Here is a 27,845-nt window from a genome sequence, read left to right on the forward strand (position 1 = left end):
TGTATTTTTTAAATACTTGGCTAGGCAACATCTTGAGTTTTATACAATTTCGAATTCGTATTCGTTTTTCTGAATCAAATACGAGTATCATTTATTATTAATCTTTGAAGAGTACATCGATATATTAACATTTTCTATTAAAAAATTAAAAATTTATATTAAAATTAGAGATTAAAAAAGATAACATTGAAATTTAATACTGTAGAGTAATATGAAGTTTTGTGTTTATACTAAATTAATGTATCTTAATTAAGAATTAACTAATTAAGTATTAGAGATGTTTATTATATTTGTACTTAAAATAATGGATTATATCATTGAAATTAAATCCATTTTAAATTATTTATAATTCGTCGGGTATTTTAAAATAAAATGTTATACTTATATTTTTATATACATTTTTAAAAGAAACATAAAATTATACTTTATATATTCTATTTATAGTTTTTTAAAATAATTTTTTTTTTTTTGTAAAATATGTCTACGAGGCTTTTTTATTATACAGTATATAAAATTGAATAGAATTGTAATCTAAGTATTATAATTTTAAGACAAATGATTAACGTAATATGGGAGAGCCTTAGCAATTAGTTATTTAAAGTCATTTCAATTATACTGTTGGGACGAAGACAAAGGAAATTGCGAGGAAGAAAAGCGTAACATGTAACACATAATTTATGAAAAAACATTTAATCTTATTATAACCGTCGTTTCGTAATAAAGATGATAATGCTATCATTGATAAGGATTGACTCCTGCGGCAAGGAAATAATTTAAAGTAATACAAACACTTGAATTGGATGTAAATTAATTTCTTCTTGATACAATGAACTTTATCATCACAGCGAATTATATTCTTCCTCTTATGTAATATAAAATTCTACGATTTTTGCTTTTCCTTCTTTGCTTGCTCTGCCAGTGCTTCTAACCGGTCGTGTTCCGCAATTAAGGCATCTACTTCATTCGCCGGCAGTATTTTCGTCTTTGTTTTACCATTTTCACGTGTCAATATTGCCATTTCCACTGTAAGTAAAATAAATAGATGTACGTCAATAACTCTGTATTGCGAAACGAAATTATGGTATGATATCGAAAACTATGTTTACGTAAATTTCTGAACTTATACAAGGTGGAGAGACATTAACTCAAAAATTAAAATATTATGAAACTTTAGAAATACAATTTTTTGCCGCCCGAAATTTACCCCCAAAAAGGTAAAAGCAACCACTAAAAATTAATTTTTTGTTTTTGTTTTATATATTAATCAATCCTCCACCCCAAAATAGAACAAAATTTCATATGTATTTCATAATTTTTGTTTAGTTTTTAAGTGAAAGACCTTCCATTTTTATCGATAAATTAGATGTAAATAAAAATTTACCTTTCTCAGCAGATAGTTTATTCATGTCTAATGTTTTAGAGAGTACTTTGATGGCGAGTGCCATTGCGTCCTTCAGAGTGGTCTCGCCCTCTTTGTACTCCTGCTTCAAGGATGACACCGCTGCCGCCGAATTATTCCCAATACACGTTGCCTTCCAACCACCATAGTTCCCACTGGGATCAGACTGGTACAGCTGATAGCCATAGTACTTGTCCCATCCCATGTACAAAATAGACACGCCAAAAGGTCGTTTTCCACCATACTGAGTGTACGCCTGCTTAACGTCGCACAGCCAGGAGACGAGCTGCTCACAGGGTATGGCCTCACCATATTGCAGAAGATATCTCTGTGCGATTAGACGCAACTCGTTTGTCAGGACGTTCGCATCCGATGTTATGCCAGCTACAGAACACACTATGTCGTCGTTCAGCTTGTAGATCTTCTCAGAGAAAAACACCTCATCTAACAGCTTATTCGTGTTACGTTTCTCAGCTGCCAACAGAATACCGTCGTTTGCCAATATGCCAAGGCAAGTGCCAGCATGACTTATGGCCTCCATAGCATACTCGACCTGATAGAGTCTCCCTTCTGGCGAGAAAATTGTTGTACGTGTATCATATCTACGTGCCTGCAAAATGTAACAAGTTATAGTTCTGCTTTAATTAAAAGGTATCAAGTTAATTGCACTCAGCTTATCAGAATTTCGATTTTTTTTATTCCACTATAGATACGAGCAAATGAATATGAATAAAATAATATTGCTGTTTAAAAGCACATTCGAATAAAGCTTTAAAAAGTATCTAATGTATGCACTCCTTTATATTTTGTCAAAAACGCATATAATTTTAAATTATAAATATAAACTCAATTTTAACATCTTGCACATTAAATATTCGCTTAATAGTAATAATTGCAATTATTAATCTATTAATATTTTAAATTTAAAATAAATGTTAGGCTTGATGACAGTGCAGTTCCCACATAACCTATAATCAACAAAAGTATAAAGAGAATTATACTTTAAAAAATAATGACTTCAAAGCTGAGTGAACATAATATCGAATTGCAACGAGTCTCATCAACTTACCATTTTGCAATAAGTTTTATATAATTAAAGTGTCTTCAGTTGTCTCGAGAAAATACCGCTCAGGAGTCCGACTGTGACAATTCGGCTCGAAGAATGATTGGCAAGTTGATTTAGAATTGGATATGGAATTCTCGATTACTCAAAAGTCGCAAAATCGATAGAGATATCGATGAACTGCTAACTCGATGTAAATATCGCGAAAATACAAGATACAAAGCATTGGCTATTTTCCAGCTAGATGTTGATTTTCGCCGCCAATCAGACGACCCGTCCTTTCACGTATTTTTTCAAATGTAACGGTCGCGCCAAGTGAAATTCTCGCGCGCGATTTACGTTTTACTCGTGTGTGATATATTATCCATAATATCGGGAGTGCCGAATAAAGTATCGGGCGATCGTTATTAATATGCGGTTTATTAATGGAGCGACTCGGTATTCCGGAAAAGGAATGTAGCAGTAGCAGCAGCATCAGCAGCAGGAGCAGCGACAGCAATCGGTGAATTTTTATTAAATCAATTATTTGAATTTATATCATGTATCAAATATTGCACATTTATAGAACACGATTATGCATATTTGCATAAAACAGAACCAAATAAACGTGGACACAGCATAGAAGAGACCCAAAAAGTCATGCACATTATCTACGGGATTCATAGATATTTGACTACATAGCTCAATGTGCACATTTTGAGGCGCTGATAGATGAAAACACCTAAAATGACGCGATGACCGCGCTCAGGTTCATTTTTGTAAGTACACAGCGACACAGTGTAACGCTGTGTCCATTAGTGTGAGAAAGAACGTATCAGTGTGTCTCACTCACACTAGTGGACACAGTGTTACACCGTGTCGTCTGTGTATCTAGCTGGAAGTCATTGGCGTTAATTTTTTCTTATAACGTACAAATTTTTTACTTACATTTCCTTTCTTGCTAGTTTTCTTGCATCTTGTAATTTTTACTTAAAACGAAAATTCACCTACTCTATATAGTATAAGGAAAGATGTGTTTAAATATTTTCCATATACAGTAAATATTCATTTATTAGAATTTTCTTTATTGAGCTTAATATCAACAGAATATCCGCTTACAAAAATTGACAATTATTCAAAATCAAACATAAAATCATATGTATTTATATTTAATGTTTTGTATTTGTGTATTCGTAGATATATTTGTAACATTATAATCAAACTGATGACAACTTTCTCTCATTCTTGAGGTATATAAGGACACATCTAGCTATACATATTCAGTAACAGATAAGAGAAAATTCAAGGAGTGATCTTTAATGATAAAATTAATTCTTATACTTGAAATTATTTTAACTTATATAATCTTACGTTATATTTTAACTTATGTTTTTAACTTACTATTGTAAAACTTAAAATATCATAAATCAATTACTCAGTCGCATTAGTCATATTAGTCTTAAAATCAGTCGGAAACTGATTTTAAGAAGAGTATGAATATTGATTTTAGAGTGCTGTTTTTTAAATTACAAAAATTTAAATATTCACATGAAGTGCTTAAAGCACATGACTATCAAACACTATAATTTAAAAAACAAAGCCTCCACTAAAATTATTTTTGATTTTCATCTTATTGTCTTAATTTATCATCTAAGATAACATCTTAAAGTTTCTCCTATCCGTTGTTAAACACATCTTGTATAGATACAGATGTACACATTTAGACATTCATATACGTTTTTATATCGCCTTTCTATTTTACGTATTAGTTTTTTAATATAAGCTTTTTTTTCTTTATACTTTCTGTACGTATAACGCATACATGAGATTTTATTTATCAATAAACGATTATAAGATATTAAGTTTGATCTTACGTTCAAAAATGTCTCAAGGTATTCATGATCCGATCTTAAATTCAAAATTGTCTTAAGCCTGATTATGAGCAAGATTCCTCCACACTTAAAGAAATGATAGCGTCATACTAAACATGATCTTGAATGTAAAATCAGACTACAAATACCGACTTAGTACCGTCCATAGCGTTTTTTTTTATTGTTTAATGTTTAGTATCATAAGAATTGTCAAAGCACAATTGTTGGCAGTAAGAAATAATGTTCTCGAAAATGCAACATGATGATTGGTGAGAATTATTTTTTTGAAGCAATCTCCTCACGCAATTTAAGTTCTCTTAATTGTTCCAGTAAGCGTGCGCGCTCCTCGGCAGCTGCATTCTGAATATTTGTTAGACAAGTTAATCGTTTATTGAATGTATCAAAGATCTCATCCCATGTTTGTCCCATCTCACCTGAATCTTTATTAATTTGATCAACCTTTACAGTCTCCTTTATAAATTGTACCTCTTTAATACCTGACTCATTCTTCAATAAAGCTAGAAGTCTATCGGTAACTCGTTCACCAGACACGTTCGAAGTGTTTGCAATATTTTCATTTTTTTCTTTCTTTGTATTAGCGACATTAAATGGTTCTGAGGTTGCATCTATTTCAGTTTTATTAACATTTGTCTTTTGATTTTGATCAGACATTGAATAATTCGCTTCTCCCTTACCTGTGTTTTGGAAATACTCCCTTAAGGGAATTTTCGGAGCATCCTGGAAAATAATTTATCAATCAATAGATTAAAAGAGACCAATATACTTTTAATACTACTCACTTTACGGGCAAGCTTAATAAAATTCATGAATGTTTTTATATAAGCATATATATTTTACAAGAAGCATATGTTACCATTTCAGTGACACGTAAAGAATGTTCCGATTGGTTAATGTTGTCGTCTTCAGGAGCTAATTCATCATATAGAGTTGAATGAAATGAATTATTAGTGTGAAATGAATTATTGTGCAATTCAGGAACAAAACTAGCTTGCATATTTGTATCACGATCGTCGCGATCATGATCATGTATTTGCACATTATTTAAGTTATCGGATAAGATTGTTATGGGCAAAATATCACGAGGAGGACGTAATGGTATTTCATGAGTCTGCAATTACAGAAGAAATATATAATATATATTAATACAATTATATTAAGTAGCATAATCACAGCGTTATTTGTTTAAATTCAAAAGTGAAATATATCTTACTTCTCTCATAGAAGTGTCTCTCGTAGAAGATGAAGCTGCGCTCGCAGAATGATATCCTTTGAGATTTGCTATACGCATTCGTTCGCTCTCCTTAAATTTCCTTCTCTCCGATTTTGTTAATCCAGATAGCATACGAATCACTGGCTTTTTGGCTGAAACGTCCATCGGATTATAAGCTGGGACTTCAGGTTCCTGTCAATCAAATTGGGAAGATTTAGAATAGAAGATCAACAGAGAGGTCAACGGTTATTATGTAGTTTATACTTCGTCCCAGTTTTCAGTTGAATTGTATGGATTTCCCATTATAGGAGGCACAGCTTCCATTTTTGGTACATCAAGTCCAGTATCTATTTCTATTAATTTTCCTTTACTGGGACATAATTTAATGTGCTCCTATAACATTATAAAATTGATTAAAAATTGTTACAAAAATTAATTAACTAAAATTTGATGTTAGTATAACAAAGAACAGAAAGATCTTTTAAGGTAAGTAACTTTAAACAATTCAACACATAATAATAAAACAATTACATTAATAAACAATAACAAAACAGTTTGAAACAATTATAAAAATTTGAATATACCTATCAGTGCAATTTTGTCAGACGAGAAGGAAGGCCTTCTTCTGATACAAAGAATCATATTGTGTGTATTCCATAAATGTGAATTCTGAGACATCTTGCATGTGTATAAAGATATATGCGTGTATAAACATATGCATGTAGTGTTTATACACATCTTTAGTGTTGTTTGTTTTGTCTGTTCTGGGTCTACTCAGAGCAAACCCAAGCAGACCAACACACTCTAACAGGTTGGCGTCATCGGAATCAACCTATTAGAGTGCGTTGATCTGCTTGGGTTTGCTCCGAGTAGACCCTGAACAGACAAAACAAACAAGGCTTTTATACCTACCTTAAGATAGTCACGATCCACCACATGACTCTTGTCCAATGGACACTCTACTTTATTTTGGACATTGTTACTAGATTTTTTACATTTCACCATGTGTGTCATAAGTTTGTATCTGCGAATGCGATGCGCAGGATTGTAGGGACAAGAAACTAGTATGTCCGCTTCTGCCATCTTTAGAATTCAATTCTGTACATTGTAATATCAGTTTTGAAGCTTTCATGATTATTGATATTATCAAAACAGGAAAAACTTCCGAATGAAACAGCATTATGCTGACATTTAAAATGCAAACTGTAATGTTTGAGAAATGTTGGCACAATGTTGTTTAAGTACGTGGGATCCAGAAGCCTTTCCTGTTGATAATTATAATGCCAGTTATTATATAAAAATCTATTTTCCATTTTTTAATGTTATGATATCTAATATAAAATTATTATAAAAAATTCCAGAAATAAGTTAAAAAATATTTTTAAAACATTACTTTCTTGTACAATTGACAAATTATAGATAAAAAGAAAGATAAACTCTTTAGTATTCCAATCTTGGTTGGATATAATATATTGATCATAAAATTTACAAAATCTATAATTCAAATGGTATGAGTTTTATATAAAATATTTCATGTATATCAAATGAAACATTAAATATAGATCAAAAACTAAACAGATTCATCTTGGACCAAACATTTCACAATAAGAAAGCATATCCTTGTTTTTATTACAGTACTAATAAGGTCAAGTTTTTTGTTGATAAATAAAATCATAATGGCTATATTGAGCAATAGGACAAATACAATACATACAATAAATAAAATTTCCTGAATAATTGAATAAATTAGATATTCAAATGCCCAATTTTGTCCTTTAGTCGATAAATTGTTGAACATATACTGATCGTACATTTTTTGTCAAATAAAAATATACTAAATAGGTTTAATTCATGAGTTTATTAGTCAAGCAAATTCCTGAAATGCGTTATTGCGATTATAATCGTACTTACTCTCTATCTACGCAAAACAAAAGAAATTCCGCCCGGCCACGCGTTCAACGTAGAGATCTTTTAATGATCAAAGGCGATCGGCTTTCTTGTCTTCGTCTTCTAGTCTTCTACTTCTCCTTCTTCTTCCACTTCTTTTTCTTTCGGTTTCAAATTTCGCCCAATCTTATTCGAAGAAAATGTGGCAACGTGACAACGTGGGCTAAAGTAAAAAGCGATGAAGCACGATGAAGGCTAATGTTATAGCGAGGGAGGGGGGAGGGCGTTATTGTTGATATTGCACTATTGCCTCGTATTACATGGTATTGTATTTCAGTGGTCAGGAGAAAATCGAGTCGCTTGAACTTTAACTTTCGAGTTATAAATTGAAAAACATTCTTCAAGAGAAATTCTCAATTTATTTTTCTTCGTGAATCCGCGTGAACCTCTTTGCAAAACGAAGAACAGAAAATGGAAAAACAGATCACCAACTTCGTTAAGCTAGGGCAAAAATCGAAATATGATATTTCAAAAAGTTCCTAGGTGGCCTCGTATACTCTAGGGAATTACAATACGAAAGTCGCAACCCGCGAATTTCAATTTTCAGGACGCAAAGACGGCACAAAATTTGAACGAGATTTCAACGTCTTGAATAATCCTCATAATAACTTCAATTTGATTTTTCAATGATATCAAAGAATAATTTCCCACGCGCGATTCACTTCTTATTTAATATATTACCAAGGAAAAAAGTAAATAAAAATTTCATGTAAAATAACATTGATGCTTATTACCAATAATGTATTGATTATCAATATTAAGATGTTGATATTTTTCTGTTCTTTCAATTTTAGATTCACTGACTTGATCGATTATATTAATCCATGTAATAAAGAACACAACGCTAATTTTTCTTCATACATTTCACTCTTTATTTTTCTTTGACTATAATAACTTGAACTTTTTATACATCTCTCATAGCCTAAGTACGTGTAAATATAACAGAAATTAACATATCATAAAACTCATATCCCTATTCTCAGAGATTTTTCGCTATTATAAATTTATGGAATGATTGCGCATTTGTTAATTCTCGCAATGCAGTTCCGTCGACATCCTCGGACAGGAACAACAATCTATCTGTTTGTCCGAGTATGTTTATATATGCGCGTACCTTCCAATTAAAATCATAAAGGGTAAGAGTTTTCACACGATGCGCAAAGCAATATATTGCACGCATAAATTTGTAAATTAATCGTAAGAACAATTTCGTACACCGAAAGTCGAGATTAATAAAAAAACGTGTCACTTAATAGTAATTAATAATTATGAACCCAGAACCTCGAATTATAATAAGATATGCTGCGTGAGATAAAAATCCTTTCCCAAAGTGTGAATTAGCTTTTGATATCGGATAACATTAAAAGTCATGTCATAACGAGAAATATAACACATACAACTATAATTTTATTTAATAAGATTTCTTCAGATATATAAAGGTCTTCATTTTGCACACGAGATTTAAGGATTAGTGTTAATGCGCACACATGTTTGTTTTTTAAAGAATACATCATACATCAATCTCAATCAATTTCTATAGCAAAAACAAATGCAGTTTACTTTAAAAAATTGCTATCAGAGTAAATTAAGAAACCGTACGTAACGAGTAAAACATTTATATTTAAAACTCGAGACGAAAGAAATCATTTAATATTTACATTGTATTTTTGGACTTTGAGTGTATAACTTAATGATATATATTATATATGTACATAAATTTCAAAAGAGCAAACATGTGTCTCAGAAAGCTAATTCATTCAAGCGTTATGCACACATTTATAAATAATACAAGGTAATAAATAGATCTGAAATAAACAGATACACATGTTTCGGGAAATAATCCAGTACAAATAATTCGCAATCTGTACTGCGTCAATATAATTAAAATATATCACACAAATTAGCTAACGAAGATTTATTAATATTCGGAAACACTCCTGCATGAGCTTATACAGATTTACATTACATTAGTGGAAGTCAGAAATCCGATCTACTGCTATCATCATTCGAATCTTCAAATGTATTAAAATTCGGTAAATGTAATAAAATTCGGTTTCTTAACGCGCGGCACAAATTTAGGATCTTCGATTAAACGATTAACATTTCTCATTTGGTAAGTTCATACAGGAATTTATTCTCGCATTCGCCGTGTAATAATTATGCGCAAAAATCGGAAATCCCGTAGACAATCGGTAATGCCCAGGTACGACGCGTTATACACCTCTTTCTTCGTAAACGGTTGGGACATAAAACAATTATGAGTAACTTAATGAATGAGGCATTTAAAAAAGAGTTCTTCGGTTTGTCAATTTCCCCTTAAGCGGAATACATGATGCTTCATCGTATCAACGTACGGATTTAATGTACAATGTTGATATCTGTACATAGTTCAAGGAACTTTCTTACGCAATATACAAGTGATGTATAGATTCATAAAATATCCCATGTACATAAAGTCCAATATATACACACATATATACATGTATATGTATATATGTATATGTTTAGTGGATGTGATGCATATAACATTTTAAACTTTTTTTAGGCACATTGAGCACACAACAATGATATACGTACACAACAAGTCTTAGTTACGGGAGCACAATTATATATATATACATAACTTTTGTACATATATATTTTCCAATATAATTAATAATATACAAACTAAACACAGCAGCGATTTTATGATTTCCATTAAATCATAACGCAGCAGAACTTGTATATATTATTGTATATATATATATATATATTCACGTAATATCTATATATCTATATATATATATATATATATCATTGTGAGTAATTAACACTTTATAAAATATTTATTCTATTTCTTTAAGTCTAAAAATATTCATAGATTTGATTTACTGCAATGTAGTAAATGTAACATTAATATACGTTTTTTTGTCGTATCTGACGTTTGTACTAGGGAAATATTCAAAAACTGATTATTTTAAAAGCTGACAATAAGTTTTGTATAACAAATAGTAACAATATTCATCTTTAGAATTAATTATGAAAGATATATTCGTGTAACTATCTTATCTTATATATAAAAAATCAAAGTTATTTCGCAACGATTCATTATATTAAATTTTATATTTTAATAATTATTGTATCTTCCTTATATGTAATACTAGGCAGTATTAAATTGACCAGTAATTATTACTTATTTTGAGTATTAAAAGTTAACAGCAGTGTTTCTAATACTTAAAATAAGTATTAATTACTGATCAATTTAATACTATTCAGTATTATGTTTATAAGGGCTTTATATAGGACGCTCTTCTATATTTACTCTCGTTATATTACTCTATCAACGTTTTTAAGTTCATTTGATATATCATTTGAAATGCATTCGCACGTGTACATGCATTTTATTTATGAATCTTTTAAAAACAAATCTTCGTTATTGTTTGCGGATTTTGCCAAAAATTAACAATCTCTGTCACTATTATAGTTTATATCATTAGTTTCCCATATATTATTGTAATCGTATAATCATTGATTTATCTATTGATATCTATAGTGATTAGGCATTTTCATCAGTGCAATAAAACAACCAATGTGGCATTAAGTTATCGTACTGATTATGCAAAGAATTGTTAGCTTTTATATCAAGTATAATATGAGGCAGTATAACGTCAAAAATTTTGGTTTGGACATGCATTACACAATGTGTTTGCGGCAATAATATGTATCTTGTTTTTCAGCAACAATAAACATTAGAACATTACATACGGTCCCTGTAAAAGTCTGATTTTTCAATCAGATGAGGCGTAATTGAAAAATATTTCTCATCTCTCTCAATATATATTTAAAAATTATATAGTCGACAATACGTATGCTCCGATAACTAAGGCAAAATTATGTACACGTGTATAAACATGCTCCATAGATTTAAGAATCTATAAATCTATAGATTTACTTATTATATGTGTATATGTGTGTGTGTGTGTGTGTATACACACACGCACACACACACATACGCACACGCACGCACGCACGCACACACACACACACACACACACACACACACACACACACACACACACACACAATATATATATGTATAGATCTTCATATATAATTTTTTAATATAATATATATAACACGATACAACGAATACTGTTAGGTGTATCTTAAGGCACTCGTGCGAATAAAATCTAAAAACATTTGAAACAAATAAAGAAAAACAAAATCTCTAACTTTAATAACAATTCATAAACGTACACACCTAACTATTGTATATTTTTAATTTAAATATTGGTCCAGAACTAGATTCGATGAAAACGCTTTCACTTCGTGTTGTTAAATTCCCATAAGATAAATTAGGAAATAGCGTTAAACGATCGCCGAATATAATCGATCAACCCTGTATTAATATAACTTCTCATTGTAGCCTCTTAACAATTAATATATTGTTAAAACTCCGTCTAAAGCCAGGAACTAGTGCTTTAAGGAATTGTTTCACCCTTGACACACGTTTTCACACTTTTAGCTAAAATATACAACGCGAAGCGCTTTTCCACTTCTGCATTGTTCATTATCGATCAATATTTCTGTAGTAAATACATTTTAAATCAAGCTTAAAAATCCAGTGCGAAACAGGTGAAAAGGGAGAATGAAACTATCACTGTATAATATGTAAAACCTGTGTGTTAACAGAGACTTTGGGGCTAATATATATGTATAGGAGCATCACTATCCAGTGCGTGAACACTGCGCACATAATGAGATATAACGTGTATGTTTAATTTAGCCCGTTTTTACGGAGAAATTATATATCGTATATTGAGATTGGCTTTAAACTCTCGCTCACTTTAAATTGCTCCTAATATTAATATCACGAGTTTTACTTTAATAGATCTGTGTTATGGCAATATAGGTACTCTCATCAATATCTAGTAACGCTGTATGCAGATCCTCTTTACAATCTTCTTCAACGCTTACCACAGCTTTTGCATTATTAATTACAATATGAGCTATGAGACATTGTTTATTTTGCGTGGCCTGTCACATAGCATATTTTAATAAATATAGTAATGGTGACACTGTCGTAACAGTTTTCTTTTTACAAAGACATATTTTTTGTCTTCGTATTATACATGATTTCATATCGATAAAAATACACATCGATAAAATATATAAAATAAAATAACATTCAGATAAAATATTACAAATAAAATTGTTTTAATAACAATAACTTTTAAACAAACAACGAAGTAAAAGGATTAGCCGTTTCCAGTACATTTAACACCAACAGTGAGAATATATCGACAAATCGATAAATTTATATAAAAATCACAATCGGCTGTTAAGTAAATTTTTCATTACGCAAGATAAATTATTTTAATATCCCATAGCTCAAGTTTTTTCATATATTATATATATCTACATGTAATATTGGAATGTTCATTTTTTCCTTGCACATTGTCCCTATAATCAAAGACATGATTGTACCATAAAACGTAATTTTAACCGTATACATCTCTCATTAACACAATGTTGCCAGTATACATACTTTTGCAAACTAGAATGACGAATTATATATCCATATGTACGCGTGTATGTATATATCTATCTACGTGATATATATATATATGTGTATATATATGTATATATATATATATATATATATATATATATATATATATAATGTCTCTTCATAATATAAATAAAAATTCGCAGTGTGAGCATATTCAGCGGTTGAACATCACTCGTAAAACTTTGTACAAATAAAAGACCGGAGTCTCTTTTGAAAAGTGTAAATAATCGAACGGGTATTATTTAGTTCTGTTAAAATCTTTGGCTAAAACATCTGATTGCGAGCTAGAAGTGTTCTTCGGGTAACTCTATTTGTGTTAATGATCACCCGCGTCAGTTGACTTAGCTGAAATCAGCAAACTTTTTAAAGCCGTTCATTATCTAGCAATTAAAATTTCGATGCCGACGCCATTAACAGTGGCAGCTGGACTAGTTTTGCGAACCAGCTGCGATATAATATATTTGCATCATCTTTCATTATCTCGCGGATAATGTTTGTAAAAGATTGCACTGTAAGCCGTTATTATAATCACAGTAACGGTATATCTAGGCTTATAATCCAAATAACTTACTCGCGATTATTTATCAACGTTGTTTTCTTTTCTAGGACTTTCCTGTATGTGGTCGAAACCCTTTGTGACATCCTGAGAAAGAAAGTAACATGTAACATTTATCATATTTACGTATTAAATATATATTAATAATAAATTAATAAATTTAATAAATTAATATTTATTAAATTTATATCTATTAAATAAATGTTAATTTATTATTAAGGGCTAATTATTGTACTGTTAATAATGGTACAATAATTAATAATATCAATATTGAATAATAACAGAAGCACACACAATGTAATATACAGAGTACATGTAAGAACTTGTGTAAGAATTACTTATAGATTCAACGAAGAGAATGCACAACGTACCTGTACCGCAATTTGTAAAGGCGTTAATTCACCTACGGAGCAATCACTTCGCACAATATTCGCCGGTACTAGCCTAGGGCAGGGTTTACCCGTGAAGAGCGTAAATAATGCGTGAATGCTTCTACGTTGTGTCAATTCTATGTGACGGTGTTGGTATCCAGCCAAGTGCCGTCGATGCCGCGATGTCGTAGGGAACCATCTTTCGCACAGGTTGCAGTACCGTCTGTGCTTTATCGTCGCCTGCAAAAGAAAATAGTATCAGTAAAGAGTATCTCGAATCCATGGGAGAAAAAAAGAGAACATCTCAAAGAAGATATCCTCTTATTTAATAATTCAGATAATTTTTTTTCTGACCTTTTCGTGATAAGCTAGTTGAGTTATGAAATCGACAATGGACATCTCGCTCTTCTTATGAACATCCTTCGTATCGCTCTCGATTTTAATACTCGACATTACAATTTCATCGTCCATCAATTTGGATTCCACTATACCGAGATCTTCGTTGTCCTGAATCGTAATGACTGGTGGCGATCTAGAGTTCTCTCTGTCTGAATTTGCATCGAAATTCACGTTTACCTCAGGCTGTAGTACGGGCATGTTATCCTCCTTTGGCTTGACTTCTTTCGCGACGCTCGTGTTATTTTGCTGATCGGTGGATCTCGATATCTTGGGAATTTTGTAGGACGATAGTCGATTTTTCTCTTTCCGCTGCGGATCTCGATGGAGAACATCGTCGCTGTGGCCATTCAGACTCTTTCTTTTCTCGTTTAAGTGTACAGTACAAGACAAGTTCTTGTTCAATGCAGACTGATCAGACTGTTTAAACGTCTTTAGGGATATCGTATTGCATTCGGGGGTATTTTTTGTCGCTTTTTTGGAATCCATTTCGCTTTTCTTATGTGATTTCGGTTTCTTCTTCATGAAGGAACTTTTGCTGTGCTTGGAATGTTTCTTATCAGACTTCTCGATGTTTGATATATTTTCAGTCTTGTGTTTATTTGCCATAGGTGTGGAATTTATCGGAGGCACGACGTCGCCTTGAGGAATGTCATTCGAGGACACCTTTGCGGAGCGGTCGATAGCGAAACTCGAACCCTGCTTTTTCTCCGTGGTTGTCTTTAGTCTCATACTATCTGTCGCGCTGCTCTGCATATCGTATTTAGATTTTGAAAGGCACTTCTTCAAGGTCTCCTTGGCCGCTAAAACTTCCTTAATCAAGGAGTCGTTGCAACAGAAACTTTCCCTCGTTGTAGTGAAACCTGCCGCCTTGCAACACGAAACTTTCGATAAGACTTTTTTGACAGAGTCAGCCGAACTGTTCTCCAACACAGAGTCATCATCGTTGTTAATATCGAACTCCGCAATGCGTTTATTTTTTCCGAGTGAATTCTTGCCATGAGGAGAAGAATCAAATTTATCGTAACGCTCCAATTTCGCGGTTTGAACGTGACTCGACTCTTCGGACGTAATACGTGGACAGATAGGATCGAGTTTCGGCATGGATATATCCGGTATACCTGGGTTGCTGTTGTCCGTGATCTCTAATTCCAACTCGAATTGAGTCGGAATTGCGTCCGCCGAGTACAATTGCTCTCTATCGCCATCCTCAACTTCGATATGCCTTTCCAGTTCGCTACTATCATCCGGCGAAGCAGGCAGGATCTCTATAGTCGACTGGCTCTCATCTGAAGACTCGACTTTAATAACGGCACTGTTGTTCACCTCAAAATTATCTAGCATACTCGCGGAGTCATCTTTGAGCAGATAAGTATCATCCTGTAGAGTGCAATCGTCCATGTCACTGGAACTCAGACGTCGTTCTTTGTTTATCGTAACTTTGTCGTCGTCCTTCCGTTGCTCTTTGTCAATTCGTAAATTGATTTTTTCGGTTGTTTCGTTCGTGCCGGACAATTTTACGAAACAGGTTTCCAAATTCGATGTTGCCTTTAGCTCCTTTAACGCGAGTTTGAAGTTTGAGTCGCTTGGATGCTTAGTAGGAGTATTTCTCTGGCTAAGCTTGTTTGAGATTGTATCTTCGTCCGCTTGTTCGCGATCGATATCAAAACTATCAGTCTTGTGCTTATTGTAATGAGAGGTAGCTTTCTGTGAATTAGCTTTTTCAGATGACTGATTGATTTTCTTATCGAACGAGGTAACATCCGCTTCCGATCGCGGATTATTGTCGCGAGATCTTGATCTATGTCTTTTATTATCCTTTGGATATTCGTCGTTTGTTGACTTATAACCTCTGGGCAAATTCTTCTTCGGAGTAGTGCACGGCGTTTTGGTATCTCTGAAATATATGTCTGGCACATCGCTGACCTTTCTACAGTCGTAATCTGACATTCTCCTCTGCTTATACTTGGCCGGTTGCAGATCGGATGTAGAGTTCGACCTGGACAGTTTGCAGTCACCCTGCTTCTCTTGGCGATGACTATCCCTCCGACTTGCAAACATTTTATCAATAGCTCGTAGCGTATCGGGCAACAAAGTTAATTTTAAATCCTTCACCATGTTGTCCAAGATGTGATATCTTTCCAGCTTGACTTCTGGCTGCCACTTCGCGCTTTTCGCGATAACATTCTTGCAACTCTTGCTCAGTTCACATTTAAACTCCGCGCTAGCCGATGCTCTCTTAATGATCACCTTAGGAATCTTCTCGGAGATGCGTGCCAAAGGATTTTTCTTCGTTTCACATTCCGACACATTCGTTCGTGTTGAATCGGAGGAGCTGCTGCGTTTCGTGGAATGTTTCATCTCGTCGCGTCCCAATGAACCAGAAAGTCTCTTGGACTTCTTAACCGGTACTGCTTCTGAATAGTTAGAGCTTTGTCTTTTCCGCGTTACCTCTGGAGATGACGACCTATTTCTTTCTTGTTTTTTCAATTTTAGTATAGGTATCTTTTCTTCATACTTTCCTGAATCTCTCGAATCCTGAGAAGTTATACTGTTGCAATCGTCCGCGAGATCAGACCTCGAGGTACTCTTTATTTTCACCTTTGGTATGGTTTTCTTGATGCTTTTGCGTTTAAGGCAAAGCTCCGCTTCATCATCAGCCCTCAATATTTTATTGGAATGTTTTTCATCTAGTTTGATCTTCATCTTGGGAATCTTATTCCTAAAACTACTTGACTCGTACATAGAACTTTCGGAATTGCTCTCGTACAAATCCTCGTTCATAAGCAAGGTCCGATCAGAGATCAAATTTGCTTGAGCAGGAGTCTCTTCATGAACTGACTCGATAGACGGAGTACCTGGACGAGATCTCGCATTTCTGATAATCATCTTTGGTATCTTCGGATGGCAAATCGACTTGCTATTTACGCTATCCTGTGCAATAGAAGAGGAACCCATCTTTGTAATAAACTTCGAGCTAGATTCACTTTTCTTAATGACGAGTTTAGGGACCATCTTTGTGTTGGCGTTACAATCCGTCGCACGCAAATATGCTATCTTCTCGTAGTTATTACTGGAAGAAATTTGATTCTGCTCCTCCTTGTTTTTGTCGTTGCTCGGTGTCGCGTTAGATTCCTCTTCTTGTTTTTCCTCCTTTTCTTTTTCCTCGACCGTTGCCGTCGTCGACTCGAGTATTGGCATGGGCACGTCGATCGCCTTGTTTTTAATCTCAATCGCGGTTGATTCTTCCGCGTTGATTTGAGGTAGCTCCTTGTTAGTAGTCGACATCCTCGAGAGAGACAGGTGGCCTAAGAGTGAATTATCTTGAAACGAATTAACCGCGCCTGTGAAATCAATCGTCGCCTCGTCGATGTTGCACAAACGATTAACAGCGTCCTCCTGGATTTGGCTCGTCTCCCACATCATCGGCACCATGCTGTCCTCCTCCGTGAAATCGTGCTCGGACATCTGCGTTAACACGCATCTGTCCTCCGTGTAAATCCCGCAATCGGAAGAATCTATGCACAGTAACTTGGAATCGATTATGTTACCGCAATCTTTGGTATTCTCGTTTATTTCCGGTTGTTGTTGCTGATCTCGTGGCTTATCGCCTTTAATAATGCTCTTGATAACGGTAAATTCCGATATATTTTGCTCGCGCCTCTCGCATGCAAACAGATCGCATACGCTCTCTTTCTTTCGTAGGTCCAAGGTGAGGGCCGGCGTAGATATTAACGCGGAACAAGTGTCAACCTCGTCATTTCCTTGATCTTTCAATGAAACTTCAGTTGTCTGCTCATAGTTTTCTGGTTTTTCCGATTGCTGCTCCTCATTGCCTTCTTCATCAAACGTTTGTTCATTCACGAATACGACGTTAGACGGATTATGCGAGATAATCGGTTCGTCGTTTTCAGATATCGCAAAATCTTTATTATACGCGTTCGGTTCATTCGTTTGATCGTTGTTAATTTCGGTCAGGACATTCGATTCCGTCGCGGGTGCAGTTTTCTCTTTATCTTTGTGATTGATCGAGGTTGATAAAACTTGTTCATGTACAGTTTCTTGATCTAATAATGCTTGTTCCATAGAATCTGACTTATGTTTTCTCAAATCATTGATTTCATCATCTCTCGCCGAATTGTTGATTTTGTCATCTCTCGCCGAATCATTGATTTTGTCATCTCTCGCCGAGTCGTTGATTTTGTCATCTCTCGCCGAATCGTTGATTTTGTCATTTCTCGTCGAATCATCGATTTCATCATCTCTCACTGAATCATTGATTTCATCTCGTTCATTTGAGGTAAGCGCCAATTCTTGTACAGTTTCCGTATTTTTTGATTCATCGAGCGAGTCCTTAGATTCGACGTTTAATTTAAATGGACTCGCGACTTTGGCAGAATCTTCAGAGACTTCTTTCATGTGCGCAATCTTAGCATCGAATTTATCTTCTTTTGGAGAGCCTGTGCAATGAAAGTGTGATTCATCTTTCACTTGATGTTCCATCGAGACCTCCTTGTCTTTAACGTAATTCGTAGAATATTGGTCTCCTTCTGGATCGGGAATTTTTTCATTTGTTATTTTGGGACACGATCGTGTCTTTTCAACGAGTTCAATCACACAATCTTGCTCTTTGTCTCCATTAAACTGAGATTCTTTTGCATGTTTTGCATGTTCATCATTATCTTGCACATTTAATGATGCATTAAGTATGTTTACTGGTTTATCATTAACATCTGTTTCATTTTGATTATTGCATTCATTTTTTTGTTCATTATGTGAAACAGCTTCATGTCCACATTGCAAATCGTCATCTCGAACTGGACGTAGATCATTAATATAATTACACGTTGTATGAAGCAGCGTTGGATCATTCGTTACGTCACAATTTGATTTAAGATTGACGTTGTCAGAAGAGTCTTGCTCCGCAGGCAGAAACGGGAAGGAATCCAGTCGTTTCTGCACTGTAAAGATTTCGCTGAAATTCAACTCTTTAACATTATCGCTGCTTCGCCTGCCGATATGAGAGGAATACGACTTGATCGATTCCATCGTCTCCTCCCAATACGCGGGCCTTGGTTCCAAAAATAAGTTCGATTCACGAAATTCAAACACGGAGCTTTCGTTGTATTCTTTGTCGTACTCAAGATTGTTCGCTGCAAACCCTTTCGACTTACAATGATTAACGCTGGTCGCAGGTTCACTGTCCAGGTGCACACTTTTGTATTGTTTTTCAAGAACATCCAAATCGACAATATTTTTCTTGTTGCTTTCTTTGTTATCTTCCTGGACGCTCTTGTTTGTGTAAAGCTTGTCCGCGTCATCGTTGAAGAACTCCAAATGTGATGTCCCTCGGATCTTCGCGCAGTTAACACTTTTATAAGCAGTATTCTTACTTGACAAGTACTCATGTGATTTCGCCGCACACTTGGCATCGACAAGATCGAATTCTCTTCTCTTTCCGGTCTCTTCTTCCTTCTTTTTAATGTCTTTTCTCTTAAATACTTTCCGCAACTTGGAACAATTATAGTAATCGTACGACGGAGATTTCGGAAAATATGGTTCATGGGAGTTACCGTAACTGTCTTTCACGCGAGCCTCCATAATTAGCTCGTGATACCGAGGATTAGGACTATAAGTTATCTTTCCGTCTTTGGTGGTGTACACAGGAACTGTATTCAGATTCTTCGACTCATCCGCGCTAAAAAAGGTCGGATTCACGTAACCGCTGGTGCTTTCATAAAGATCAAAGTTACCAAATCTATCGTCGTCTCTCTTTGATCTTTTCCATCTGTCAATACGCTTGCAGTCGCCGGCGTCTGCGGTTTCGTTCGGGGCAACGTCAAAGTGATTATAATCGAAATGCACGGGATTATCGTAACCAACATCTTCCGTGCAGGGTTCATCCGCTGTACCCAAGGAAGTCGACGGAACCGCGCTTAATCTGGACGTGACGCCGTCTTGGCAATTTTTTACACCCCTGCAAGAAGAAGCGGAAACGGCCGTTTCCTGATAATCTTTCTTCTGCACGTTCACATTCCTCGATCCGTACGGCGAGTTATCCGAAGAGGCTTTCAATTCCTCGTCGCAGAAACTAGTAGCGGCAATTTTCCTTTCTGTGTCTTGATGTATGCTTCTCCTTCTAACTACCGCCTGCTCCGATCTTAAAATCTTCAAGGCGTTCGATGCTAGTTCAGAGTCCGTATTAACATTACCTGAAAGAATATAGTTTTGTAAGATCATACCGCACCTAGATAATTCCATACCATAAACATTCAAAAATGTATCGTTATTCTCGTATGTATCATTGTTTATTTTTTGCTCTAATAAATTCCGCCTTTTCTTCGAAACAAGAATCTTACCTTCGTTCGTATCCTCCTTAGCCGCGATCAATGATTTGAGTCTCATTTCCGTGTCGTCATGATCGTCGTGAGCTTCGTTATACGCGGATGCTTCCTTTACAATGGACGGCGACCGACTACGTCTCTCGTAATTTCGGCGATCTGTTTTGTCGCACTGAATTTCCGTTATGCTCGTCGAATTCGATCCCCGTGCACCGTTCGAGATCGAGCTGGTCAAGTGGCCGATGGTTTCGGCAACAGCGTTTTTAATGTTCTCGTGTAGCAATTTCTCCGTTGTGTTCCGTTCCGTACAAGACACGTTTATCTCGATCTTGATCCCGTCGAGGGAACCACCGCCGCTCTTCGTCTCCTCCCTTAAATGCTGCAATCCTTTCTCGTCATCCTTACGCTTTCGATTGACGTTCGTGACCTGAATGGCAAAGTCAGGATTATTCACATTCTTGGTTACAAATGTCTTCAGCATGCTCGATGCGTGTTTTCCCTCTTGCTCCTCGGACTTAGACCTTGCCACGTCCCTCGGATACAACTGATTACTGCACGGCGATGCGGATCGTTCGTCAGGATTTGACAAACGACGATGTTTCTTGCTCGCTGCATAATCAAAAGCTTCCTGCGTATCTTTACTCTTATCGTGGGCTTCTCCTACGCTAAGAGATTTGTATTTTATCCTTCTGTACTCCTTCAGAAGCCGCATCCTCTCTGCGCCATCGACGCTAATATTTTCGATCACTTTTGGTTTATTATGCGAATTACCGTCGGATTCTTCAGGATTTTCAACTGTACAAGACTTATCCTTATTCATCGCCGCCTCTCGACTATGTTTATTGTGACGTTCGATGGTTTCGTCGCATCTCTCCGTCGTCTCCTTATCTGACAGATATTCCTTTTTGTAAGAAAGCGTCTGGTCGTTTGAGATCAACTTACTACGATCCGCAAGCCTCGTATGCTGAGAACTTTTCGGGTCCTTCGCATCAATCCTCGCTGATCTGTTACCGTTGGCGCTGTTCTCCGAGGCAAAGTCCTCTTTCGCGAACGTCACTTCGGATTTCCTTAACTTATCGCTACTCAAATGTTTCGCGTGTGATGTAGGTGAATTATTTTTAGTGACATCTTCAACCTTGGAATTCCTTGGAGTATCCTTCGTCGATGATGATACATTTACTCTATTCGTTTGACAAATTATTTCAGTCGAGACGCGTCTTCCGGAACGATTGACGTCATCCCGACTGACATCGAAGTCAACGGTGTCAGAATTATTACATTGCGACACGTTTTCGATTTTCGTTGAGTCGCAGTACGATACACGTAACGCACTTGTTTCTGTTAATTTCTTATGAGCATCCGGATTTGCCGTTTGGGACTCATTAGCACGACGCTCGTTCATTAAATTTTTATTATATATAGATTTATTCTGCGCTCCCGTTGACACAATCTTTAATTCATACTCGCCGGAGGTCAGTGTCATGCGCATGCTGGTGGCCTCCACAGTTTCTGTATCATCCATGTCGCCGAGTGCAAATACTTTTTCACCGTTGTTTGTCGAAACGGAAATACCGTTTACACGTTCCTTACTGCTTGTTGTAGTTTCACTCTTATCGGAAAATTCAAATGTATCGAGAATGGTGTCGTGACCAAGCATGTTATTATCATCGCTGTTGTTTTTGAAGCGATTCCTCGCCCGGTAATCGCCTCTCAGCGAGTCGGTCGGTTTATTCCTGACGGTTCCTCCCTCACTGTTCATATGATGATCATAGGACTCGTCCTTCGTCGGTGACGTCTGCGTAAAACTAATCACAGGGCTGTTTTGCATGACCTCGATTGGATTTGTCGAAATCGTAAGATCCTCGACACGCTCCGACGACTCTTCGTTATCGGAATGAATTGGCGTGTTTAGCGTAGTGGAAATCGGCGTGCACTCGGACGTGGGCAGATCCGGCAAACTTATGTCGTCCGGATTGTGAGACTCCTCGCTCGCGAAACTATTCTGTTTCTTCAGGTTCATGTCTCGGACTGAGTCCTTCGTGGAGGATGCAGGCAGGACAGCGGTCGTCCCTTGGTTATCTACTCGCGATGTTTGCAATGTACTTTCCACTGTTTTAGGCGGAGCGGGACACTCGACAACGTATTCCTTCTTACTTCCAAGGTTCTCGAGCGTTTCGGTGTTGTACTCGGTCGCTGTATCCGGTTTGTCGTTGGTTTTCTTCTCGACCTCGAGAGTAATTGCGGCTGCCTCGACCGCCGTTCCCTCCTGGAAGAACGGCACCGCGTTCTGTCTCTCCAGAGTCTCGGTGGTGACCTGGCCGTTGGTGACTTGCAAGATGCTGCCTATCTCTAGATTGTCGACTATGTGTATCGTGGGCACCTCGTCGGGCCCATTGCTTATGCATTGTATGATGTGGCCGCCTGGCTGCACGATGGCCTCTTTTGCGATATCCTTGCACGTCACAGGGTTCTTCGCAATCTCCGCGACGTTCTCCGCGGCCTCGAACGTAATTACGCTCGTTGAGGTGATCTCACCTGGCTTAGAGATCTCCAGATTCTCCAGCGTCTTCGCCGATGAGAGGTCTACGTTCTCGTAACCCACGACCACTACCGGCGTCGAGTTGCTCAGAACGGCGCCGTTCGGCAGGTTAGTGACGCCCGCGCCGTCCTCCTCCTCCGACTCATCCCAGTTGGCAAGAAACTGTCGTACGTCAAGCTCCGGCTTGTCAGCAAATTCCTTGGACATTTTCTGCTGCATAGCGGTTGCATCGGTCACATTCGTTCCGGCTAAATTATCGAAGCTCCCTGCTTTCTGCATCTCCAATTGATTCTGAGCAAGACTCTTTTGCACGGGATACTGGCTCTGCTTCTGCATGCCGTCGGACGCGCACAGAGCGGCCGTGTGACCGTCGTGATGCTGCGAGACCAATTGTTCCGGTTTTTGAACATTGTGAGCCATCATTTCGTTAGGGATGCCGTTGTCCTGCTTGCTCTGCTTGTCCATCGGACTGTTGATCGGCGCCTGAGAATTCACCGTTTGCTGCATTCGGGAGAAAACCTCGGGCATGTAGTTAGAATTGATTAGAACGCCATTCTGATCAAACTGCAAGTTTATCGGTGGGATAGGGGGAACAGAGGTATTGATAGTCGACGCAGCGACACACGGTGCCTGCTGCTGCTGCATTTGTCCCTGATATGTAGCGGACTGCTGTAACTTCAATATCTCTCTATACTTATGAACACATTCCTTATACTTGGGTTGCGACTGGTACCCGGGTATCTTCGCCATCTCCCTCAGATGATTCTCCATCGAGTATCGCTGCATCATTAACTTCTGCTGATACGTCTGGTGGTATCGCGGATGGGAAGGAGTATGCATAATCGCGGACGACTGCATGTTTCTGTTCATGGATGCCGCGTTGTCGGCAGCCTCCTGACAGTCGTGCGTCGAAGTATCGATCGGCAGATTCCGCGGATACTGCGAATTAAAGTAGGTATTCTGCGCAGATGGCGGCATTATATTCGGGTTCGGAACACTCGTGGACGGCATGTTAGTAGGCATCAGCGGCATCCCGGCGTTGCCACCGGTCTGATACGGCACTTGCTTGTTGTTATTGTACTTCTGCTGGGGCATTGCAAAGGCGTTCTGCTCCGGATGTTTTACCATTGCCTGATTCAGCACGTTCATGCCGCTCATCTTGGAATACTCTTTCATGTTGTAGGGATATTTTTGATACTCGCCCGGGTAATTGTAGTTTTGCATGGGGTTGTAGTTTTGCAGCATGCCTGAGGACGACGGGTAGTTGCGGGAGAGCAGACGATCCTTACGATGCTTTGTGTTATGTGGTCCGTTAGGTGGTACCATAGATGGCAGGACTTCCTTGCCATCAAAATTATCTTTTCTGAAATTGTATTCGCTTCCAAAACGTCGAACATCCGTTTGGTATCCAGTGGATGAGCGAACGTTGTCCCTATACGCATTATTCTGATAACAGTACTGCTGATAGCTCACATTGGGATCCGGATTGCAGCACGGTGCCTTGCATTGTGGAACGAAGGATGGTGGTCCCGTTCTGTTAGCGACGTGCGAGTGGTTCACGTTAGCGTTTCGCGGTCCCATCGACGCGTGTGACGCATTCATATTCATCACGTGATTTGGTCCATTCATGTGCGAGATAGGCCCATTCAAAGGCACCTGATTGTTTCTGTAGCCTAGCTCCTCATTCATGCCGCCTAACGCAGCGTTCCTCGGATCCATAGGACCACCGTTCAGATTGTCCACCATGGGATTTCGCGTGTTCGAAGGCCCATAGTGACCAATGCAATTCTGCATCTGTACCATCGACGCCAAGGGATTGTTGTCGGCGGCATTGTGGCCATGCGGGATGTTCCCCGGTGGTAGATGTGGCTGAAAGTGATGCCTTGGATTGAAATTGGGGTCATTCTGGGGATGCTTCTCGAGTCCATCCGAGCTGAGATTTAAGCCGTTCAACTGCGTCGGGCAGGTCGGACTAATACTGGACATGAACGATAAGTGTCCGGAATTGACATTTTGAGCGGTTGATGTTACGTCATTTATTCCTGACTGCGCGGGATTATACTGATGCCAATCTGGCATATTTCCATTGTAGTTCATTGTACATTGTTTTCTGCTATTATTTTTCTATGATTACATCGTTCGCTACTTATTCGCAGAGATCCGTCCAAGTACTAAAAGCAGGGAGTTACCTAAGAAGAAAAAACTGGGTGTTACTCGCTACAGACTTATGCGAGAACTGTACACATAATTATTATTATTTCTGACAGCATAGAAATAGAATATTGGAGTACTTTATACTATAAATTCATCAAATAATATAACTTTCAAGAGAAAACTAAATTAAAAGTGAAAACACCTTGCTGAATATTTTCATCAAAAGTATGTTTTTGATTTAGCATACAATATAAATTCTCAAATCAATGTGCCCTAATATTAATTCTTTTTATAAAATCCTAGTTATCTTGTTTAATATTATTGCATCATAATTTTACTGTCTTTTACAGACATTTTCAGACTTAAGTCAAAAGATAAAGATAAGAGATAAAAGTAAAATCAGTGCTTTTATGTAAATATACTTTTATGCAATACTAATTTCATTAACAATGGGTCAGTGAATTGTGTCAGTTTGAAAATTAATAGATTTTTGTTGGCAATATGCTTGCGAGTTGTCAATCAACTTTTTCCTAAAAAAAAAAAAATTATAATATTTGACAAAATTGTAACATATATATATATATATATAATAAGTTTCCAATATTCTGTGTTCAGACAATTGGTTACAGTGACTATATACTTGGCTCATATGTATGTAAATAATCGAGTAAAATTATTTCAAAAGATAAATATGTACTTTTAATATAATTAATTCTTAGACTGTATCTATGTTGTAAGAATAATTATGCTTAATGATAAATAAAATATGAATTCAGGGCGCAAAGGTAAATTTTAATTTGAACTCTCTTAGCTAAAGAGATAATATATCGAGGCACACATTATTTCTCTTTACAGTCCAAATTATTGATCATAAACAAGTGAGGATCAAATATCTCATTTTCAATTTCAAAAAATCAATTCACCAGTTTGTGACTAGAGATCTGTTTTTGTCACACTGCTGCACTGATGTGATAAGTTAAAATAAGACAAATATATTTTTTCTAATTCTAACTTATTGCACCAGTACAGCAGTGCAGCGACAAAGAACAGGCCTTAGATAATCTTATTTTAGAACACTGCAATTAATTCTAATACTTATGCATTTTCTAATTCACATATAATTTGTTTTACAACAACCCTACTTCCTAGAAATATAAAAATATTTGTAAGAGTCATTAAAAACTCTTTTATACTTGTAAAAATAACAAAAAATATATAATTCAGAAAAATTGTGACCCGATATGCATATAGAGTGTTAACAATGAATGAATCTGTTACATATTCTCATTTCTATTCTTATTTTTATTCTTATTATACTTAAGAGAAAGCGAAGAATCAAAAAGTTACAGTCAGCAATATAAAGTTATAAATACGCGTCATTCTTGCAGAATTCCGCCGTTTGAGGAAACAAGGTGTTATAACCACATCGCTATACGGGGGTTATAATGCAGGTAATATGACCTAGATACCTCTCTTTGACATCTTCGGTACGTAAAACCACGCGCACACGCACAGACGCAGCATACTCAACATGCGCCCCCCCCCCCCCGCCCTCCACCCCGAACACAATCGTACGACGGAATGCGAATAAACATCGAATAATGTACTATTACAGGAAATTATTGTTACACGAAAATCGAAGCGGCGAGCTGTCAGACCGCGGGTGGCCCGAGGTTGGCCACGGCGCCTGACGACGCGTCGGCCTCGGCGCTGGAGCGATCACTAACAGGTGACACCATATTCACCGTGGTTGTGGCCATTGTTCGCCACCCTACCCCCACGGCCCGCGATGCGCCCCGTCGGTCCGTCTGTCCATGTTTACGTTCGACACGACGTCCGCCGTGTCGCGAGAGATTCACAATGATTTTAACACGCGCGAGTGACGAAAGAGACGCGCACCTTGCCCGCACACGGAGGGGGCCTTGAAGATACTACGACTGACAAACGCTCGACGTACACACACGCACACGTACATGTACGCAGGGTGTCGCGACGACTCGTCGTGTCGTTGCTCACGTCAGGCGCGCGTGGTCGCGACGACACAATAACGACAACGACGACGACGGCTCCCGTGGTCGAGTTTAGTCACGGGTGTGGTGCGCGCGAACATGAGACTCACGCTCCGAAACTTACCTGCACATTAACATTGCTCACAACACGCACGCCATATTGGACACGACTGCTCGAGGAAAAAAAAGAGCAAGAAAAACATGCGCACGCCCTCTGCGGCGGAAGACGCGCACTTCGACACTAGCTTGTGTGTGGTGTGTGTGTGTCCCGTTCGCGTGTGTATGTCGCGTGTTACACCTGTCGCACCTGAGACCAGAGCCGTGCAAAAGGAGGGTGCGCGGGGTGCATCACGACTGAACCGCATCCGATGTAAGTTTCAAGATTACATTATGGATTAGTTACGTATTGTTTACACAATTACAAGCAAAGTAAATTAT

At 37.2% G+C, this 27,845-nt stretch overlaps 3 protein-coding genes across 7 annotated transcripts; all 3 read right to left on the reverse strand.

The window, feature by feature from the left end:
* Positions 1-671: 671 nt before the first annotated feature.
* On the reverse strand, positions 672-2,656 carry LOC105829480 (proteasome subunit alpha type-4). The gene is made up of 3 exons (XM_012668344.3): positions 2,469-2,656; positions 1,382-2,009; positions 672-1,023 (listed from the first exon to the last, which is right to left on the reverse strand). Exons 1-3 carry the CDS (start codon positions 2,469-2,471, stop codon positions 881-883), a joined length of 774 nt encoding a protein of 257 aa, XP_012523798.1. The 5' UTR covers positions 2,472-2,656; the 3' UTR covers positions 672-880.
* An 849-nt stretch (positions 2,657-3,505) lies between these two features.
* Positions 3,506-7,942, reverse strand: LOC105829478. 4 transcript variants are annotated; one of them, XM_012668341.3, is made up of 7 exons: positions 7,751-7,942; positions 7,455-7,653; positions 6,456-6,641; positions 5,808-5,936; positions 5,544-5,735; positions 5,187-5,441; positions 3,506-5,050 (listed from the first exon to the last, which is right to left on the reverse strand). In XM_012668341.3, exons 3-7 carry the CDS (start codon positions 6,624-6,626, stop codon positions 4,589-4,591), a joined length of 1,209 nt encoding a protein of 402 aa, XP_012523795.1. In that variant the 5' UTR covers positions 6,627-6,641; positions 7,455-7,653; positions 7,751-7,942; the 3' UTR covers positions 3,506-4,588. The 4 variants fall into 4 exon arrangements, with proteins under 4 accessions (XP_012523795.1, XP_012523796.1, XP_036149513.1 ...); XM_012668342.3 differs by having other exon boundaries at positions 3,506-4,672; positions 4,747-5,050; positions 7,455-7,941; XM_036293620.1 differs by having other exon boundaries at positions 7,455-7,942.
* A 5,485-nt stretch (positions 7,943-13,427) lies between these two features.
* On the reverse strand, positions 13,428-27,777 carry LOC105830456. Of its 2 annotated transcripts, none has more exons than XM_036293697.1 (5): positions 27,532-27,777; positions 20,724-25,433; positions 14,323-20,576; positions 13,969-14,208; positions 13,428-13,684 (listed from the first exon to the last, which is right to left on the reverse strand). In XM_036293697.1, the coding sequence occupies exons 2-5, from the start codon at positions 25,339-25,341 to the stop codon at positions 13,619-13,621; spliced, it is 11,178 nt and encodes a 3,725-aa protein (XP_036149590.1). In that variant the 5' UTR covers positions 25,342-25,433; positions 27,532-27,777; the 3' UTR covers positions 13,428-13,618. The 2 variants fall into 2 exon arrangements, with proteins under 2 accessions (XP_036149590.1, XP_036149591.1); XM_036293698.1 differs by having other exon boundaries at positions 26,868-27,777.
* Between the last annotated feature and the right edge of the window lie 68 nt (positions 27,778-27,845).

Source organism: Monomorium pharaonis, chromosome 11 (assembly GCF_013373865.1).
Source record: "Monomorium pharaonis isolate MP-MQ-018 chromosome 11, ASM1337386v2, whole genome shotgun sequence".
NCBI classification, from domain to species: domain Eukaryota; kingdom Metazoa; phylum Arthropoda; class Insecta; order Hymenoptera; family Formicidae; genus Monomorium; species Monomorium pharaonis.

What these genes read in the sequence shown, in the direction of transcription:
- LOC105829480 (XM_012668344.3), bottom strand. An exon ending in TAAACTATCTGCTGAGAAAG is followed by an intron (nt 1,024 to 1,381) that starts GTAAATTTTTAT and finishes TTTTACTTACAG; the next exon opens with TGGAAATGGCAATATTGACA.
- LOC105829478 (XM_012668341.3), bottom strand. Translation starts at nt 6,626, where the DNA reads ATGGCAGAAGCGGACATACTAGTTTCTTGTCCCTACAATCCTGCGCAT. An exon ending in CAACTGAAAACTGGGACGAA is followed by an intron (nt 5,736 to 5,807) that starts GTATAAACTACA and finishes TTTGATTGACAG; the next exon opens with GAACCTGAAGTCCCAGCTTA. An exon ending in GAGACACTTCTATGAGAGAA is followed by an intron (nt 5,442 to 5,543) that starts GTAAGATATATT and finishes CTGTAATTGCAG; the next exon opens with ACTCATGAAATACCATTACG.
- LOC105830456 (XM_036293697.1), bottom strand. Translation starts at nt 25,341, where the DNA reads ATGAACTACAATGGAAATATGCCAGATTGGCATCAGTATAATCCCGCG. An exon ending in AACTAGCTTATCACGAAAAG is followed by an intron (nt 14,209 to 14,322) that starts GTCAGAAAAAAA and finishes TTTCTTTTGCAG; the next exon opens with GCGACGATAAAGCACAGACG. An exon ending in CTTTACAAATTGCGGTACAG is followed by an intron (nt 13,685 to 13,968) that starts GTACGTTGTGCA and finishes TTTCTTTCTCAG; the next exon opens with GATGTCACAAAGGGTTTCGA.